We start from the raw sequence: 20535 nt of genomic DNA, 5'->3' as shown, positions 1-20535 counted from the left end.
ATATAGAATTATTCATATAAAAATTTTAGAGGAATACAAATCCTTTATCTGTGCTCCACACTCAATTTAATTTATAATTAATATCTCAATCATTGTCTTTTTTCAGAATTTCGAAAATCTAATTATTATTACGAAAGAAAATGATTTATATATAATTAATCTACCGAACCAAAAGGCATCGACAACATTCGTCACTTCTGATTATCTTATTAACGTGGGAAGCCATTGATACGTGATTGTGAACATTTCTATTAATACGTGACACCTCCATTCTTACATCTTTTGGACATTATTTTATTCATTTGTTTGTAAAATCCTGCCTCCAAACTAATTCCTAAACATGTATATTATATATGTTTTTTAATAAAGTAGTAAACTCACAAATTACTATATTTTGATATAATATGTCAGACTCTAATATTATTTTTATTATAAAATAAATATAATATATTATATAAAATTATATAAACTATAACAGATCTCTTTATAATAAACGTTTTGTCATTCTATATAGGTTATTATTTATTTTAAATAGATTATATTTAAGATTATTATTTATTTTAAAAAAAAGATAAATATTTTATAATTAATACGTAGGTATATACGTCAGAAACGTTACCAATGGGTTGGACGGAACGTAGCCAGCCAAGATGGCAAAACTGCCGCCGAGTTGCATGTACAACGAGTGTTATGTCGCACCATACTTAGCACGAGAATTGTCATTGATATATTTCTTTTATAATTTTATGAAAAATATTAACATTTTAAAAATAAAAATAATAATTATAAAAAAAAAAGATTAAAAATTGGTAAAAAATTTATTACGTGGATTGTGCATGATCAAAATCTGACGTGTACCTACCACTTTTGTGCGCGCAGATTTTTAAAGGATGCTGTGACCTCAACTCTCCCTGTCTGTCTCCCTTTTGAAGCCATTTCTCTTCCTGGAAGCCTGAGTCCCTAACGTCTCTCGACAGTCATCGTTCTCCATGGCAAGAGGAAGCAAAACCAGGAGGACAAAATCCCATTCCCATGCATCCGGCAAGAAGAAGAGAAATGCAACTGATCAAGAAGAACAACAGCGAGGAGCACTGGTCGAAACGCCCGGCCAAAGCTCTCTCTCACTGCTTCCCCTGATGATTCTCACAGACATTCTCTTGAGACTGCCTTTCAAGACCATATTCAGTTGCAGGTGTGTGTGCAAAACATGGCTCAGTATTCTCTTAGACCCTGTCTTCGCCCAAATGTATCGAGCAAGAGCGCCCTCCAGCATCATCCTCCAACCTCAAAACGACATCCTTAAACATTACCTTTACGCGGTCGATCTCGAGGCATCTGACAGTAATAATCATGCTATTAGTATTAGTCACTATAGCAATAGAGTGAAGTTTGACACTCAAACTCAATTGTCTCCCCAAAACAAACTCAGTCTGGTGGATTCTTGCAATGGTTTGATTCTTCTGTGCGAGTCGTTCCGCATGGACCTGTTGGCAGAGAGGTTATATGTATGTAACCCGATATCGGGCGAGTTCGTGATTGTTAGACCCATCAGGCCCAACCTGCCGCATTGGGTGTCTCCGCGGCTTGGGTTCTGTCCCAAGGCCCGGAAGTTCAAGGTGGTTATATTTGTGAACAAGGAGAATGCAGCTGATGAAAAAATGCCCACTGATGTGTACACGCTTGGCAGGGAGGGAGGTTGGAGGAGTGTTCTAATGAAGTATGATGTGCGCAGCAGCGTGCGTGACACTACCTTTCTGAATGGATTTATTCATTTTCTCTGGGGCCGTGCTATACCTGAATTATTAATACGTTCCTTTGATGTCGAGAACGAGAAGTTCCAACCGGTTCCACCACCTCCCCTCCTTGATTCATCTCTAAAGACAGGGGGGCAAAGTATGAGCCTGGGCGTACTGGGGGGCTGTCTTACCTTGGCTGAATTTCCTTATGATGATGGTAGGTGCTTTCACGTTTGGGTAATGAAGGAATATGGTGTCCAAGCGTCTTGGACTAAGGAATGGTCCATTGATGTCCAGATCGACATACCTATGTATTCCGTACCCCATTGTCATATAGTAGGGTTGCTCGGCAATGGAGACATCTTGATTTTACATCATGAGAAAACTCTGTTTTCTTTCAATCGAGCGAATCGTACTTGCAAATATCACAGAATTGACAAAATACATTACTTTCAAGCGCTGCCTTATGTTCCCAACTTTTCTTCACTTAGTGAGTTCGCAAGTGGAGAAGATGTGTTTAATGCCAGATTCAGGTAAATTCTCAAGCTCTTTCTATTCAGTCTATTCAATTGAGATTCTAATGCCATCTACCTGACTGCTATCCCTAAATTTGTTATGCTTATTTGTTAAAAAAATCTTTGACGATTTGAATGGTAACAATCCATATGATCTAAGTTTCTTGAACAAGTTGCATACTTTGTGTGAATAATTGAAATTGACCATGCAAGGTCCCACCCGGGGCCGTGTAAACTCAACCTGTGTGTGTAGATATTGGCCAAAAGCATATATGATACCTCATTGTTGGTTTAAATCTTATTAAACTCATCTTCTAAAATATTTTGTACAATCTTTTACTCACACCAAGGATGCACATTTAAAAAAAGACACGGACGATAGAATCATTTGGCCGAGGTCTAAACTAGATAGGTATTAAATTTAAGATTTTGGTGGCCTGCCATATTCGGCTTCAATGATAAATTACTTCATTTGGTCTGCTTACTATACCATCAATTGTAATCAAGCTTGTTTTCCTTGTTCTGGCAGAATTTATGTGTATTTGTTTTATGTTAATAAAATTCATCAGTATCTGTAAGCCACGATATTTATGATCTCGCCTTGGTTTCACTTGCTTGTTTGGCAGAATTTGCATGTATCTTCAAGCCGTGGTGTTGATCTTCTTTTGGTTGTATTGCTTTCATAGTGTAACTAAGATTATACGTCCTTTTTATGTAAAGAAAATGAAAGACAAAAGAAGTTCTGTAACCATTTTTGTTATATGTAAAAAGAACTTTTTTTTTATAAGTTTTATATGTAAAAGAACTTAACATATAAGCAATTGTCCGCATGAGTTGTTAAATTTTTTAAGAGCGCTGTGCATATTGCTCTAATGTAACTAGGCATGTATATATGGAACATGGTTTGTTATGTGATGTAGGGGATTTGCTGAAGTTTCATGATTATGAGCATGTGAAAAATATGAATGGGATTGTAAATCTTGGAAATCTAGAATGGTCTTATCATCTTGATATTCTACCAGGTAGAAATTTGTGGAGGGAATCTTTTTATTTGATTAATAGCAAATACTACAATTTATGTACAAACTTCTTAAGTTCTCTTTAACCTTATCGGAGAATGATGAGGGATTACATGCCAAAGGATGCAGTACAAGAAGCACAGCGATCAGCAGCTCTATATGTTTCTCTTTATTCATGTCCTATAATAACATCTCGAGATGCTTTCTGCTGGCCTTACAATTTTTTCAGCCGTTTGAGGTGACAAGGGCCATTTGTTGGTTTATTATGCACGAGTGCGCAACTATTGGTGCATAAGAATATAAAACTGCTGCAGTCTGCCATGTTGTCAAACTTGAAATCATTTGAATCCTGAGACCAGGAATGGCAAAAGATTGGGTAGGATTTGGTTGAGCTATCGTCTATCAATAGTAACTGAATGAGTTCACTTAACAAATTGGTTGAAAAATAACAATCTTGTTCACTCAATTCAAGTAGTTTAAGTCTTTTTCTTTAGCCAGATGGTTTAGTATGTGGCAAAGTATTAATTTATCATCCCAAAATCACGATCAAAATATCTATCATGTAACACAAACTAGAACTGAAGGCCGAATGAAATAATTGATCATTTTAAGTATTAAATTTAGATAATTTACATTTTAATGACAAAATCCGAAAAAAGTAACAAATAAAGTAAGGAACTGTATTGTTAATCAAAACCTACATAAGAAGCTTTTAGTTATATTTTTATCAGTAAACAAGAACTTTATTAATGAGGATATAGAAAGCTTTTAGCATGAATGATTTTCATTTCATGCTATAAACAACTTAATCACTTCAGTTAATTTTCAATAATAACCTAGCCCTAAAATATTTGTGGGTTGGATTAGGATTGACTAATAGGTTTGGATCAGGTTGAACTAATAGTATCATGTATTAGATTTTGTTACCTTTAGAACCTTGACCTCCCCCTTTTTGGATTGACAAATAAGTTTGGATTAGGTTGGATTAATGGTATGGATTAAATTTTGTTACCTTTAGAATCTTGGCCTCACCTTTCCTGTTGTGGAGTTTTCAATCCGATATAAACCATTGGCACGTAGAATCAGCGAAGGATAACGACTCAAGGAAAGTGCTAGCCACGTTTGCATTATAACACCGAAAAGACTGATCAATTTGAAGCTTCCCTAAAATCACTTATAAAGCCCAATTTCACCTAGTAAGTAGCCAATGTAGGACTTTAGCATACATGCCTAATTGAATAATCTACCCACTCTATGTGGGCTATCCATATTCCCAACATAGGACTGGGGTGTTCCAGGAAGCCTTTGTATCAATCTCCTCATGCCCTTTTGGATGGCCTTCCCATTTGTAGGTTTTCTTCTCTCTCTTATGATCTTCAACAAGGTTCTAATACAAGAAAAAGTTCTCTCTGGCATTGTCTCTGTTTCCTAAAATAAATGGAGTCAAATATAACATCGATCTCTCTTTATGTACATATCCCTTACTAAATCTTTCTGGCGCATTCTAGAAGTTATAGCCGTCCTCACTGTTATGAAAATCAAGTGCCTTATCTTCATTGCCTCCAAACTTCTATGGGAGAACAACATTCAAAACACACACCTTTTTTTCAATAAAATTCAGAATACAGACCTTGATGTGCACTTTAGTGATTCAATCAAGATGGTGATCCTAAACATTGTGAAGTCATTATAATTTCTATCAATAAACCCCACTAAGGCTTCTAAAAATGGGTATAGACTTTATTGGACTTTTCTTCTGCGTGTTGGGGGGAGGGGGAATCTCATAATGGGTGTTGGGATCATTTAGTTTTTTTAAGTTTCTAAGTAAGTTCATTTTAGCTTTGTATCCCACTCTTGTTTGGGTTTACTTCAACTCTTCTTTAAATGATGGCCTGACGTCACTCAGTTTCAATGATAAATGGCTTTGTTTGTTTGTGTAGTTAATAATAATTTGTGAAGAAGTATGTTTTCCTTGTTTTGGCTGTATTTATCTTCATTTGTTTTTTTCTCCTGATATGCTAGTCTATTGAAGAACAAATATATATTTTGTTTAGAGAAAATGAAAGAAAAAAATGCCCTAACGTATTATTGACTTGCTTTTATGTAAAGTTCATTTATGTGATTGCCTAACTGTCATTATTTATGGGCTGATTGTTTTTGCAAGCTATTTTAGAATTCTTACACTACAAAATCAATTCTTATTGAGAGTAATATATCGACGATTGAGGGTGCAGTGCACAAGACCGGGGTTTACTCTGCAGGGGTGGGTCTGAAGGGCCTGCCTTAAAGAGGTTCCCTGACATAAAAAAAATATATATATATATATCGACCAAACTCATTTTATACATAAATCAAAGAAAAAATCTATTCATCATCCATTTTCTCATCATCTTCTCATCATCCCATGATGTGGCATTAGATAATAGGTTCTCATCAAAGTAAAATATAATAAATAGTCTCCAATCATCTAATGACATATCATAGGATGATGAGAGGATGGTGAGAAATTGGGATAATGAGTAGCATTACTCAATCTCAAATTAAATTATCAACCTTCTAAGGTATTGTTTGGTTACATAGTTCAGATGAAATATTTTGAGTAGTAGTGAGATTTTTTAGTTAAGATGAGATGAGATGGTTTGTAAAAAAATGTGTTTGGATAGTGAGATGAAGTGAGATAGTTTTTACTTTTTGAGATTTGAAAAAAGGGTGGGTTCTACTGTTTGGATAGCAACTGTGAGCTTACTGTTTTGCACTGTTTGCTTACTGTTTCTATCATTTGCACTGTTCATTTAAGGTTTTTTGTGTTTTTATCCTGTTTATTTTCACTTTTTACTTTTTATATCAGGGGATGTTTTCAAAACTTAGAGATGAAATACAAATAATGAAATGTCGTTTGGTTAGCCAGATGATCTCATCCATAGAGCTCCAAATGAGATAAAAGTATCTTACCTGCTAACCAAACAGGGCCTAATAATTTTTTCTATAGTAAGAAACCATCTAATAATTTGGTCGACCAAAACTCTCAACCACTCAACTTTCTATATATAAAAATGCTTTAGTATATAGAAGGGTATTTATTATTTGATGTACTAAAAGTGCAATCTAATGATTATCAATTTGCATATATAAGCAAATGAATCAGATTCAAGCATTGCTAGAGTCTAAATTATAACCCAAAAAATAGCTGCTTTTCACAGAAATCCTGCAGTTTGTTTTGAACCTCCTGCTAGCTTTCAGGGTCATAAACCTTAACAGATTCTCTTCCACTTACTTTTAAAGACTAAATTCACAAAATTTGGTGTGTCTTTTTTTTTTAATGAATAACTTTGGTTTGAGTCTAGACCACTTAGTTGATTGTAGACTGCTCTTCTCGCTGATTTACTCACTGTCCTACATCTGCTCTTCCAACATAATAAACACCAGGATTAATTTAACTCATCTTTTTTGGCCAAAAAACTCCTGGGACTTACCTTTGACAACAGGCCATAACATATAAGACTGTTCGGATACTTGTTTTTTTCAATTCAAGTCCTTCCAACCAACATTGGGGAAAGATCTCTTATAGGCAAACATTCAGATTAAGAGGTTTTGTATCAGTTTTCCATCTATATAATCTTCAGCATTCAAATGTTCAGGTGCTCTAAAACTGCTTCCAAACAATTCCTTCAATATCTGTCTACAATTGGTGCCCATGGCAGCCAAGTGTAATAGGGACAAATAGTATGCATGATATGAGGAGTTGCCTTCTATCTTAGTTCCAATGATTTTCGCCTTGTCCAAAAGCACTTATTTCTTCTCCCCTTCCACCAGGAGGATCCCACACATAAATCTGTTTTTAAGAATCACTTTGTGTGCACATCTGACCTTTAAATAGGCACCTCCAATGTGCCATAATTTAAGAGCCCTCTTTCTATCTTGAGTAACAAATACTTTCCTATGAGATTCAGTAGCTGCCTTGTATTCTTGGTAACATTGGCAAGGCAGTGGTGAGCAGTACCCAATTCCTTGCCCTTTGGGGGAGTGTAGTCCTCTCCTTTTTCTAGTGCCTTACACTACTCTTGTCGATGAGTATTCCATTCCGGGAAAATTATCTATGGTGATACAAACGACCTTGTTGTGGGGGCCTTTCCACCTTTAGACCTGCCTAGTTTCATTTATATCCTCGAATGGTGATAAATCCATTCAAGGATATTTTTCAGTTCGGTATTTCATTTTCCTTTTGTTTTTGCTATGAACATTATTAAACTAAACCAAAGTGTATGCAGTTTTTAGAGTTCCCTTGAAAATTGTGACTCTTTTATTGTTCTCAATTGATTTTAGATGAAGTTTGTTGCTCTGTTCTTTGAAAGGGAAGATTTCAGATAATTGCACAGCGATATTTAACAAATTCCTACAAGGTGATGTTTAGCACTAATGCACTGTACATATTAGTTAACATGTTTCAAACAGTTTATTTTTCCATTTTGGCATATGCAGAAAAGTCTAACTTCATAATAGTTACTTTACCGAATAAGCCAGTATTTCTCTCAAGCCATGTAAATCTCTGACTGATTGATTTTCAGTAGTTTGGGGCTGTGCTGATTTTGATCTATCCCATGGTGGAATGTTGTGTGTATTGATGCACTTACTATACGTTACATAATTGGCTCATAGGACGTTTTATCGATGTACTTCCAATGGCTTGCATACTGTTTAACTAATCCAGGAAAGGGCTATGGGAATGGGTTTTTCTAGGCTTTTCGATGTTTTAAACCAGAACCATGATGGTTTTTGGTTGTACATGATCACTGTATACATTGTTTGTTTTGTATGTAGAGGGTCCTACAATGAGATCATGATATTATCTTCATTCTTTCACCTAATGAAAAAAAAGTGTCTTCATTCTTGTAGGTTTCTCTAGGTGTTGATTTTTCATTCATATAATGTCAAATTTGGAAGAGGGTAATTCCTAGAAGTCATTGTTTTATTTTTCTAACTACTGGAAGAAGTGCAAGAGAAAAATCATAACCTTCGTCTTCTTGATTTCCACATTTTCTCATGATCTTTACTTTCCAAAAAACATTTTCACATTATTTTTGACAATTTATCATTCACCTTGTGCTAAGGCCACACATTTTGATATGAAATCTTAGCAATTGCTTAGGTGTTTCTCTTGTATACACCCATGGACATGGGCTATGCCTATTGCTATCAATAAAAGTTCTTGCCTACCTATCAAAAAAAGCTTTGCAATTCTTGAATTTTTATTTTTATTTTTTTGTTTCAAATTTATTGGATGAGCTGGATCTGTTGTGTAAAAGTCTTTGTATAGCCATCGTGTGTTTAATTTATTTGCTCTCATGCTATTTGTGGTGAGCTACCTGCATTGCTAATTCTATCCACAAAAAATCCATAGGATTATCCATTTGATTTAACTGTGAATTAAAAAGCTACACGACACTCCAATATATGCATGACAACAGAAGTTACAATAAAGGAAAATATATGGATCCGCCTTCTTTTGAAAATGCTTATGAACTTTACAGTTAATGGTAAATTTACTTGTTCTATATTTGGTTATTTTGTGTGCAGTTTTTCCTAGTATAGACAACGGACTATGAGTGCTGGCATTTGAGATGCAATTTAAAACTATGTTTTTTTTTTTTTTCTTTTTTCGAGATTCGAACTTTAGCATCATCTTCTTAAATGGATATTTTCTTCTTATGATCTTGAAAATTACATGATGAGGGCTTTCAGTTTACAAATTTTGGCTGTATTATCGATTCGAGATCCTAAGGATATGTTATACTTCAGAATCTGTTGCTGGTGAATTTCAATTATTTACTTATTACTGCTGCACTATGGATTATGATACTGTACCTAGATGATGTAGAACTTAATATTGATGTTTTTTATGGTAACTATAAATGTCATAAAGATATGTTAATCAATCTTTTGGTCTTTGCAGAATGTTTTAATTGTCATTGGAAGATTCAGTCCTGAAGAAGGTACTGATACTATGAAAATTTACTCTAGTTTTTCTGGATAAAATGCCCATTTTTACTATTTAATGATGTACCATTGTGAAATTTTGTATTTTTTTTCATTCTGCTTGTTATTATATTTGTTTCATAATTCTTAAAGTTGCCTTTCTATAATGCAGGTAGAAATTATGGAAAATATCAGCTTCTGATGGGCAGATGAAATCTACAGCATCTTCATATTTTGAATAATACAAAGAAAAAACTTAATTTGAATAATTTTTGGGGAGAAGACCTTCTGTTAAAATACTTGGCTTGGATGTTAGTCCAGCTTCTGGGGCCAAGTGCAAACAATCATTTACAGCCTGCTTGCTCATGCTGGATATGTGCTTTATTTTACAGTAAAACTCCTATTTTCAACTCTTTTCACATTCTCTTTTTCATAATGCATACTTCCATGGTTACCAATAGATTCACTCTATCATTCATGTGCTGGCATGAATGATGAAACGAATCCTAAAGCTGCTTGGAAGGTAGTTGCTATAGAAATAAAATAAAAGAGGGCGCAAAGCCCAATTCTCTCTTTGGGCTTCTTTCACGCGGGAGCAAGGCATTTTTAAGGTTGCTGTCCGTTTATCTTTTGGATAGCTAGTACTAGGAGTAGTAATTTTCTTCCTTTTTCTAAGCCAACAACGGAGGTGAACACCCTGTTTAGATATTGAGTTGAGTTGAATTGAATTGAGATGAAAGTTAAAAATTAAATAAAATATTATTATAATATTATTTTGTAATATTATTATTATTTTAAAATTTAAAAAAATTAAATTATTTATTATATTTTGTATTAAAATTTAAAAATTATAATAATTAGATGAGATAATTGAAATGAATTAAGAAGAGTTTGAGATATTTTGCTCTTAAAAGTAAGAGCTTTTCCCATATCTCCCTCCATCAAATCTCCTCCCCTGTGCCTTGGGAGAGGAGGGAAGAACAAATGTCGGATCCGATCTACTTTCCCTAAAGTTCATATGATCTACTTTAACTCCAACTTTTCCCCCTTGGTCCATAGTTTTCTCTTTTATTATTTTGCTTTGTTTTCGGAATAATATTATTTATTATTTTAATTTTTATCATAATCTTATTATTTTATGATGTAATATTTATATTTTATTTGTAAACTTATTATCTAATGATGCATCATGAGGTGATGAGACAAGTGATGGAGGTTAGATTTTTTCTTATTTTTGTCCCCAGGTTTAAAACAGATTGTATCTCTCGTATCCTGCTCAAGCCACGTGTGAGCAATGATGCGCCACCTTTGTCCTTATTGACCAAGAAAAATTAAAATCGAAGCATTCATTTGACTTAATTTTCCCTTTTTCTCCCTCCTATTGGTGCTTTAGTAATTATGAAAACGTGGTTTGACTTTTGACTGATTAGCCCCCCACCCTCCCTTTTTCCAAAATTAATATAGGGTTAATTGTAAATTCAATACATAGGCTGCATCTCTGTTGCTATTGTCAACGATTAAGACAGCCATTTAAGTCTTGAGGAATATAAATGTTAGATGAATGATATTTGTAATCGTAATTATGTAAATAGTATATAATTATTTTAAAAAAATAAATTAATATAGAATTTATATAAAAAAAGTTAATTTTTTAATCGTGGACTCTATTTTTTTTTAAAGTGATTATATTGCGTTTACAATTTCACGACTATATATAATATTGTTATAGTTAAATTAAGGAGGATCGATCTTCTACCACCTCACCTCACAACGCAATATTAAATAATTAAATTTATTTATTATATTTTATTTATAAATCTATCCATTAATGTCATATTAAAAAATGTTGAAAGAATGATAATAAATTATTTTTTTTAATTACCTTTTTGCTTGACTATTGAAAATTTTTAGATGAAAATTTTAAATTTTAAGATTAAATATTAAAATATTATATTTTAATATTATTATTATTTTAAAATTTAAAAAAATAGAAAAAAAATTAAATTATTTATTATATTTTATATGAAAATTTAAAAAAATTATAATAATAAAATAAAAATGTTATGTTTAAAATAAGATTTTTATATGACCAAAGAATACCAGAACTTGAGATAGAGCTCCGAACGCAGAGCCCGCGCATCGGATATTCGGTATTCGTATTTGGTAGTTCTGAACAGGAAATTGTTGATCATCCTTCCAAAACTAATAGCGTGTGTACTACTCTTCTTGTAATCTATCCAGCAGCCACCATGAGCTCGAGGATACCGATCGAGTTTTAATACTCTGACTGAGTCTAGCCATCCTACTCCCTACTCCAAATTCTTATCTTCCTCTCCCTGTTTCGATCTTCAAACCCTACTTAATACTCTTCTTATACTTTTTTTTTTAATTATTATTATTTAAATGAAATAATTAATTATTATTGGAAATCGTCATCTTGATTCGTTTGCTTCCGGAAAGTCTGACTTTTGGAATCGGTATAACTTGAAGAAAGAATCCCTATTTTGTATTGAAGACAGGCTGCCTGATATATGAAAGCCCAGTCAAAGGTTGGTTTTTTTTATTTGTAAAATAATTATAATAATATTAAGAATATATATATTATTATCTATTCTTGAAAATTTGTGTAATGGTGAATTGATATATGGTGGGCTGGTCAAACAACAGGATGGTTACTCTCTCTAACTTGTTCCATAATAACGTCTTGGTTGTGGCTGCTGGTTCTCCTCCTCCGGTACCCGATTTCTCCGTATATTCCTCGTTTAATCAACTCCCATTATTCTCCTCTTCTAAATTCAGTACTTGTCCTCTTAGTACTCCTCTGCCGAGCAAAACGACAGCTTGTAAAGTTAGTTATTGGCCGTCCAGATTTGACACCGGCGGCAGAATCGGGAGATCGGGTTGTGGAAGCGTCGTAATGGACTCGTCTCCTCGCAAGATTCTCAAGACGTCCTATCACCTGCGCCATGTTGAATCGATGAAAATTCTGCCGTCCGGCGCCGGAAACATTTCTCGTTTGAACGCTGTCATTTTGGGCGAATCCCTCGCTTCTGAAGAGAATGATCTTGTCTTTCCCAGTGAGGAATTCTCTGGACAGGCACTCGTTTCTTCCCCCGAGAAGGTACCCCGCTTACTCTCTTTCGTTCTCCCTACATTATTCATTATCTTCTTATTCCTCTGATTTTCTCCATTTTTTTCCCCTTCTGTTAACATTCAGCTGTATATATATATATATATATAATATGCATTCATTTCTTTTTATGTTGGCAGTATTTGGAGATGTATAAAAGATCGATCGAGGACCCTGCTGGATTTTGGTCCGATATCGCATCATCTGAGTTCTATTGGAAAGAGAAATGGGGCCAACAAGTCTACTCTGAGAACCTCGACGTCAGGAAAGGCAAAATCAAAATTGAGGTCTTATTTTACTTTGCGATTTATTCTTCCCTTCTCTTTTAAAAGTTTCTGCCTTATACCAGTCTTTGATTTGTCTTTTTCTTTCAGTGGTTCAAGGGCGGTGTCACCAATATTTGCTACAATTGCTTAGATAAAAATGTTGAAGCTGGACTTGGGGACAAAATTGCCCTTTACTGGGAAGGAAACGAACCTGGTGTTGATGGCACTTTAACATACAGCCAGCTTCTCCAAAACGTTTGTCAGGTCAATTTTTAACATCCCTTATACGCACGTACAAACTCTCCCACACTCGCATATATAAACCCCAAAGAAGAAGTAAACAAGGGAGAGAGCACTGAACATATATAGAAAATAATAACATATCAGGTCTTTAGTCTCTGATTGGCTTAATAGCTAAAGAAGTTTGGTATATAAATTAGATCTCATTTCTTCCGCAGCTTGCAAACTACTTGAAAGATATTGGTGTCAAAAAGGGTGATGCCGTCGTGATTTATTTGCCAATGCTCGTGGAACTTCCCATTGCAATGCTCGCATGCGCTCGCATTGGTGCTGTTCACTCGGTACTGAATAACATCACGACTTCCACTTCACACTTCACCTTTTCCTTTTTCTAATTTGATAACATTTTTCTCAATTTTTTGCATAAAAAATCTCTGACAACTTGTTATTCTTCAGGTTGTATTTGCTGGATTTTCTGCAGAATCTCTTGCCCAGAGAATCGTGGACTGCAAACCAAAGGTTGTGATTACTTGCAATGCTGTCAAAAGGGGCTCGAAGGTTATCCACCTCAAAGACATAGTTGATGCTGCCCTCATTGAAGCAGCTCGAAATAATGTCTCTGTAGGTGGGAAAATAATTGCTTTGTGATTTAAACACAAAGTTGGTTAATCTTCAGGAACATGCATCTGAAAAAAGGGGTCATACACTCTGTTAATCAAGATTTGTGTCTCAATTGACACACTTGATTGGCATAAATTAACCTGATCACCCACATGATATGGAGCCGCTAATCCTTTCCACATTTTATTTTTTCCACATAATAATTTTTCCCCATAATTCTTAAATTCAGTAATATGTTGAGTTTGTTCGATCTTTATAAGTTGTGACCATGGAATTTTATAAAAATGGAATACCATGTGATACAAGGACAACATATGGCAAAGGTTTATTATTGCCCGGTTTCAGTGGTGAAGCTAGAAATTTGGCTTTGGGGGGCCAAATACAATTTTTTTTTTTTTTATCAAACTTTATGATTGGTCGTATTAAGATTAAGATTTTCAATTTGAATAAAAGGAAAAAATCACATCATAATCCATGTTTAAGGATTTATTTTCGTGGAGGAGGAAAATAAACCTATTGAAGAGACTTTGGGGAGGGTATAGGAATAAGAAGTGCTAAGGTGTAAACAAGACACCTTTTAACTTTGGAAAAATAGAAGAATTTTGAGTACTAAAAACACACAAAGATTCAGAAGCCAAAATTTTGGGTTTTGAAAACTCTTATCTTCAAATTTTAAAAATTTTTAGGTGTGAATTTTGATTTTTTTTAAGTGTATATTTATATCTAATTTCTTTTTGTAGATTTTGGAGGTGAAATTTTTAAAAGTACAGAGAAACTTTTTTTCATATTTTTGTGAAGACTCGAGAATATAGATGGAATTAGAAAAGAATTTTCATATTTTTGAGAAACTTAAAGAGGTTTTTCAAATTTCTGGTAGGGTAAAACATATTTTTCAATTTTTATTTGGAGTTAAATGATTTTTTTTGTTTAATTTTGTTTGGAGGCCAGGCGGGCCATGGCCCCTCTGGTCTCCATGCAGTTCCGCATGCCCTGGTTGAGGTAAGGTAAAGTAGCTATTTTAGCCACGGCTTTGGGTTTGGATTGCTCTTAAAGACTGAAACCCACCTGGGATGCCAGAATTGCTTCCCTGTTTATTGAAACTTCTCTACCAGCATCTCTCAATCTGCTTTTCTCCATGAGGACAAATGTGTTTCCTTGTTATGGCAGATGTGAGCTTAGCCTATGAAAACCATTCCGCAATGAACAGAGAAAGTACTAATTGGAAAGAAGGAAGAGATATATGGTGGCAGGTTGGTTTTCTTAACTCTTCTTGTATACAATTTTTCATCAAGTATGTGTTGCTTGTACTCACAATGTGCATGCTGTATTCCCTAACCTGTATCATTGCATTTGTAATATGCCTAGAGAGGAGGGAGAATGGTATGTCTTAATTTATTTTAAATTCATGCCTGTGCTTAATATTAAGAGGTTTCATATCCAAATTTATACTATGTTGCTCAATAGACTCAGGTAGTTGTGGCATTTTCTTTTTCAATTGATTATGATTGCAAATGTAAGAAATTATTTTTTGGGTTCATTGATGGTTTGTAATGCTGTTTCAGGATGTTGTTCCTAAATATCCAACTACTTGTGAGGCGGAGTGGGTTGACTCAGAGGATCCACTTTTTCTTCTCTATACTAGTGGGAGCACTGGAAAGCCAAAGGTAGTTATGTTACATGGTTTAATAAAGACATGTCCTTTTCCGGATTTTTGTTCTAATACAAGTTTGTGAAGGGCGTTCTCCATACAACTGGAGGATATATGGTGTATACTGCAACAACATTCAAGTATGCATTTGACTACAAACCATCTGATGTCTACTGGTATCCTTGAAATCTGCTCATCCTTTGTATCTCTAATAAGTCCCTCACTTGGAAGATCTGTATAGTTTTAATATTTACTTTGTCTCAACATATGTTTGCGATTTCAGGTGTACAGCTGACTGTGGTTGGATTACTGGACACAGCTATGTCACTTATGGACCGCTGCTAAATGGCGCGTCTGTTGTTGTGTATGAAGGGGTATGAAATGACCTTCAAGATTAAGAATTTAGAAAGTACATTAAATGGATGCATATAAATCAACCCCTGCTTTCAGTATGGCCCAGGAACTTGGGAATTTAACAACTTGGCACATTGGTCAAATGTGTTTGGCATCTAAACTTAAGTTCCGTGTTATTTGATCTCTTAATATATTTTTTCCCTGATGTCGCATCTACAGATCTGTGAAAAGCCAAAATTTTTTAAGACACTTTGGCTCATTACACAACACTATTTTATGAGACCTAAGTGTCACCCATCATGAATAACAGTTCGATTTGAGACTCAGACACCAATAGTTTGTATTGGTGAGTGGAAGATACCTGAGAGCCCTATGAGCTATAGGGCTTTGGGTGCATTCATGATGTTATTTTGGCTTGCGTAAGACACCTTGATGAGATTGAAGAGCAAAATCTTAAACGGAACCCTATAATGAAAAAAATCTCAACATTTATATATATATATTTTTTTTTTGATAAGTAAACGGTAGTATTAATGATAAAGGAAAAAATATATATATATTTATATATATATTTTTTATCTTCAACTATTTAGTATAAGAGTCCACACATTGTGAAATACTAGGAGAGGTCATACATAATTTCAGTTTTGCAATTTAATAGCAAATTGTCTGTATTACTATTACCTGCAGGCTCCTAATTATCCTGATTCTGGCCGCTGTTGGGACATTGTTGACAAATACAAGGTCACAATATTCTACACCGCACCCACGTTGGTGCGGTCCCTCATGCGTGATGGTGATGAAGTAAGCTATATTTCTCACCTTACACAAAATCTAGTTGAAAATGTGATACAGCTCAGAATTCCTTTTCCCGGTTACATGTTGCTTCAAAATTATACTTTGTCATTTTGCTTAATCTGCGTTCAAAGTTTCTGATGTAATAGAGAAGCAGAAACATGCTCAAAGACTGAACAAAATCTAGCCTGCTAGAGACCCAACATGATAATTTTGGATGAATTTGAGTGTCATTTTATGTCTTTTTTAGATGTTGCCGGTTTTACTTCCGTTAAGTTCTTTAATTTCAGGAGTCAGGGTCATATGGTAATTTTAAGAATTTCTGTCATTTGCTGTAGCATTGGCCCAAGAGTCAATTCTGAGTCTGTTTTTTGTAATTAATTTTTTAATATACATCTTTAATGATTGATTGCTTACTAGCAGTCAAACTTCCTCTTTCCACATTCTTTCACATTAAGAGTCCTAAATTTCTTGGAAGCAAGTTTTATAGCCTTTTAGTAAAGTGCATGTAATATGTCAGTCTTAGTGAGTAATCAGTAAAGAATGATGACAGCTATAGTAACGTTCATATTATTGGTAAAATGATTCACGGTACATAATTTTTCTCCCAATAACCTTTTTAGGCATTTTTTAGGCTTTATATTGCACTTGTTTATATTTTGGATTTAGATGTGGTGAAACAAACAATTGAATCATCCTCCCTCTTTTCCAATTTAAATTTCTTGCTTTTCTTTTGGGATGTAACAAAATACATCTCCAGTTTCTAAAAGTGAAAACTAATAAATCTTCAGTTTCTTACATTACATTTACCTTTCTTTTCTAAAGAAAAGTAGATTGTGATTAATCGTGCCGCCTCTAATACAAATTTAAACATAGTTTAGGAAGATTGCCATGTTTTTACCTTTTATGAGTAGTCATGCTTGATTTAAATTGACAGAGGGAGGATAATTTTAAATATAATTATATATGGTAAATGTTAGTTATAATACCTCGAAACTCCTTGCTCTGAGAGAGAGAGAGAGAGAGAGAGAGAGAGAGAGAGAGAGAGAGAGAGAGTCACAAGTTCTGGTGCTGTTAAAATTTTATAACTCAAGTAGTAATTTGAACCATTTCAATTTTGCAGTATGTTACCCAGTACTCAAGGAAATCCTTGCGGGTTCTTGGAAGTGTGGGAGAGCCTATTAATCCAAGTGCATGGAGGTCATCAGCACTGTCTTATTTTTATGATTCCAAAATACTTTTCTTAGTACAAAAACAATTAAAAGACTTTCCACTCTCTCAGGTGGTTTTTCAATGTAGTTGGAGATTCAAGGTGCCCTATATCTGACACGTGGTGGCAAACTGAAACTGGTGGCTTCATGGTATTTTAGATTCCTTTCTTTAAGTCTTATTTTGTGGCAGGCATTGGGCATTTTTTCTGGCAGTAATATCTGTTGATATGGGCGAGCTAATGTTGCCATCCTTCTGTTTTTAAAATGTTTTTGGTTTTCACCTGGCAGATGACTCCGTTGCCTGGTGCTTGGCCTCAGAAGCCTGGTTCTGCTACTTTTCCTTTCTTTGGGGTTCAGGTTTTTCATGCAAAACTTATATATGGATGCTATCATCTAACATCTAACATATAAGTTTGACTTTTTTTTTTTTATTATTAATTTATGCTTTGCCATCATTGTCTCATTGGTTGGAATTTCAGCCTGTCATAGTAGATGAGAAGGGTGTTGAGATTGAAGGCGAGTGCAATGGGTACCTATGTGTTAAAAGCTCATGGCCAGGGGCATTCCGTACACTTTATGGTGATCATGAAAGATACGAGACAACATACTTCAAGCCGTTCCCTGGCTATTATTTCAGTGGTGATGGCTGCAGCAGGTAAGTTATTACGACCACTTATTTGTCATTTTATCAGTGGCTGCATGATAAAATATTCCGTTTTGAGGATCTTGATCTATTATATTGGATTGGGTCAATCTGTAAAGGAAGGCATGAGACATGCAAATAAGTTGAGATGATCATGGTAAGCTATCTACATATTTGTTTCAGGGACAAGTGATTAAAAAAAAACATATATGTTTCAGGGACAAGGATGGATACCACTGGCTTACTGGAAGAGTTGATGATGTTATCAATGTTAGGTACCTTTTGGATTCCATAAGTTTTCCTCTTGAACCCCCTTCATATTTTGGACAAGCATGTGAAATTTGTGCGTTATATATGCGTTATATATGCACATGCAGGATTATAATTTATTGATTTTGACACATTTCAGTAAAATATGCATATTTTGATCCCAAATATCGAGCTTTCTGTTGTTAAGAAGAAAACCACGCAAGCTCTTTAAACTGCCTGTCTGATAGTTTGAAAACACATGCAGTGGACATCGCATTGGCACAGCAGAAGTGGAATCTGCTCTTGTCTCCCATCCCCAATGTGCAGAAGCTGCTGTGGTCGGTGTGGAGCATGAGGTATGCCTCTGTGCTTGAGTGTGTTGGTGGTCGTTGGTTTGAGAGAGAGAGAGAGAGGAAGAGAGGCAGCTTGATTGGTGCATTTCACAACTTTAATGTTGGTTACAGGTGCAGATGCTAGTACCAAGTATGTCTGAACCAATTACTATCCTTGTTGCTGTAGGTTAAAGGACAGGGTATTTATGCATTTGTGACTCTAGTGGATGGAGTTGATTACAGTGAGGAACTCCGGAAAAGCCTCGTACATGCAGTCCGGAGCCAGGTCTGTATCTAGCCCAATGAACTTTGTTTCGTATGACATAAAAGTTTTCAAACACACACTTACCTAATTGGCGCAATCATCCCTATATGGTGTTACTGAATTTTGGAAAACCCCTTGTGGTTTACCTGGCTGAATTCTCTCAATGCCTAGATCTAATGAAAGAACACGGCTATTTGTTTACAAAGCATAATGCCTCTACTTATTTTTCATCAAAAACTGGTAGTTCATACCTTACTGTGGTAAAATATTGAAGCTCATGCCCATTAAAAAAAAATATTGAAGCTCTTTCCTGGCCAGTTTATTATCGATCGACTGGGATTTTATGCTTCCAATACATTCACCCCATTTCATGGTTTACTGGTCAAGATCATGTCTCCAATAATTAGTATTAGTTATCAGGTGCAGCACCCTGCCCCAAACAGTTACTTGGTACTGATTTCGTTCTAGACAATCAACTGTGATGATCATTGATTAAACCTGAGTTATGACAGCCACCTAAGAGAGGGCTTGTATTCTGATGTTTCATACCTGTTCAATTTTTCAGATAGGGGCCTTTGCTGCACCTGACAAAATCCATTGGGCACCTGGCCTTCCAAAAACGAGGAGCGGAAAAATAATGAGGAGGATCCTGAGAAAAATTGCTGCCAGGCAGTTAGATGAGCTTGGAGATACTAGCACGCTTGCAGATCCAAATGTGGTCGAACAGCTAATTGAACTTGCTGATCGCTAAAGTTCCTCAACTGCATTATGGGAGGTACCTCCATCAGCACAATATTCAGTCCCGCTATAGGCTCGTACTAATAATAGCTAATTTGAGCAATAGAAGAAAGAATTCCATAACCTTTCTGTTTTTCTCCATATATGTTATATTGCCTTTTTTAAATAAATAAAAAACACATTTTGGAAACATGTGAGACACTAATTTATCAGTGTTATTTACTGGGTTGGATTATTGTGTTTGAGTTGAATACTCCAAAATAAGAGTTGAGTTCAGGCTCATACAAGAGTTGGGGACTCGAAAATTCAGCTTGAGCTTGAATTGATTTGTTAAAAATTCAGCCCCAACTCAGCTCAAAGCTCTAGTTGTAATTGAGTTGAGTTATTAAACAAGCTCGACTCAAGAATTTTTTTTAAACTTGTTTTCTCATTTTAGAAAATAAATAAAAATCTTTATATCATATGTAAATGAGATAATAAATATAAATCAAATAAAGTATACTAATACAATATACAATTTGTATTTATTTTTTAATTTTTAACTTTTATAAATTACCCGTATGTTAATGTCCCAAGTTTTTCACATGTACTGATATTTCATATATAATATCTTGTATGCATATAATATTTACATGTATATAACATTTTATTGTTATTATCTGTGTATTACAATTTTTAACTTGTATCACAATTTATACAAATTGTATTGTTTAATAATTGATTATTATTTTATGCTTACGACCAAGCTTATTTAATTAAAAAATTGAATGTGAACCGAATTCATATAATCTGATTTTCAT

General features: G+C 34.6%; 2 protein-coding genes across 8 annotated transcripts; both read left to right on the top strand.

Moving 5' to 3' along the window:
- Nucleotides 1-893: 893 nt before the first annotated feature.
- LOC122303313 (F-box protein At3g07870-like) lies at nt 894-9657 on the top strand. Of its 2 annotated transcripts, XM_043115044.1 has the most exons (3): nt 896-2269; nt 9221-9260; nt 9416-9657. In XM_043115044.1, the coding sequence occupies exons 1-2, from the start codon at nt 990-992 to the stop codon at nt 9228-9230; spliced, it is 1290 nt and encodes a 429-aa protein (XP_042970978.1). In that variant the 5' UTR covers nt 896-989; the 3' UTR covers nt 9231-9260; nt 9416-9657. The 2 variants fall into 2 exon arrangements, with proteins under 2 accessions (XP_042970977.1, XP_042970978.1); XM_043115043.1 differs by lacking the exons at nt 9221-9260; nt 9416-9657 and adding an exon at nt 2878-3101 and having other exon boundaries at nt 894-2269.
- A 1684-nt stretch (nt 9658-11341) lies between these two features.
- Nucleotides 11342-19970, top strand: LOC122303310 (acetyl-coenzyme A synthetase, chloroplastic/glyoxysomal). Of its 6 annotated transcripts, none has more exons than XM_043115040.1 (20): nt 11342-11792; nt 11911-11977; nt 12112-12364; nt 12514-12660; nt 12748-12903; nt 13098-13220; nt 13336-13504; nt 14668-14750; nt 15063-15164; nt 15236-15324; nt 15432-15522; nt 16193-16306; nt 17421-17497; nt 17580-17658; nt 17797-17865; nt 17988-18163; nt 18370-18426; nt 18666-18756; nt 18920-19018; nt 19563-19970. In XM_043115040.1, exons 3-20 carry the CDS (start codon nt 12161-12163, stop codon nt 19746-19748), a joined length of 2112 nt encoding a protein of 703 aa, XP_042970974.1. In that variant the 5' UTR covers nt 11342-11792; nt 11911-11977; nt 12112-12160; the 3' UTR covers nt 19749-19970. The 6 variants fall into 6 exon arrangements, with proteins under 6 accessions (XP_042970974.1, XP_042970972.1, XP_042970971.1 ...); XM_043115038.1 differs by having other exon boundaries at nt 12058-12364; XM_043115037.1 differs by having other exon boundaries at nt 11911-12364.
- Nucleotides 19971-20535: the final 565 nt, after the last annotated feature.

This window comes from Carya illinoinensis, chromosome 3 (genome assembly GCF_018687715.1).
Source record: "Carya illinoinensis cultivar Pawnee chromosome 3, C.illinoinensisPawnee_v1, whole genome shotgun sequence".
Lineage (NCBI taxonomy): Eukaryota > Viridiplantae > Streptophyta > Magnoliopsida > Fagales > Juglandaceae > Carya > Carya illinoinensis.
This window is presented reverse-complemented; position numbering and strand designations above follow the sequence as displayed.

Excerpts from the sequence above, each read along its gene's own strand:
- LOC122303313 (XM_043115043.1), top strand. The coding sequence starts at position 990 with ATGGCAAGAGGAAGCAAAACCAGGAGGACAAAATCCCATTCCCATGCA. Across the intron at positions 2,270-2,877 it reads GTGTTTAATGCCAGATTCAG|AATTTGCATGTATCTTCAAG; the intron begins GTAAATTCTCAA and ends CTTGTTTGGCAG.
- LOC122303310 (XM_043115036.1), top strand. The coding sequence starts at position 11,888 with ATGGTGGGCTGGTCAAACAACAGGATGGTTACTCTCTCTAACTTGTTC. Across the intron at positions 15,165-15,235 it reads GGAGCACTGGAAAGCCAAAG|GGCGTTCTCCATACAACTGG; the intron begins GTAGTTATGTTA and ends AAGTTTGTGAAG. Across the intron at positions 18,427-18,665 it reads GATGATGTTATCAATGTTAG|TGGACATCGCATTGGCACAG; the intron begins GTACCTTTTGGA and ends AAACACATGCAG.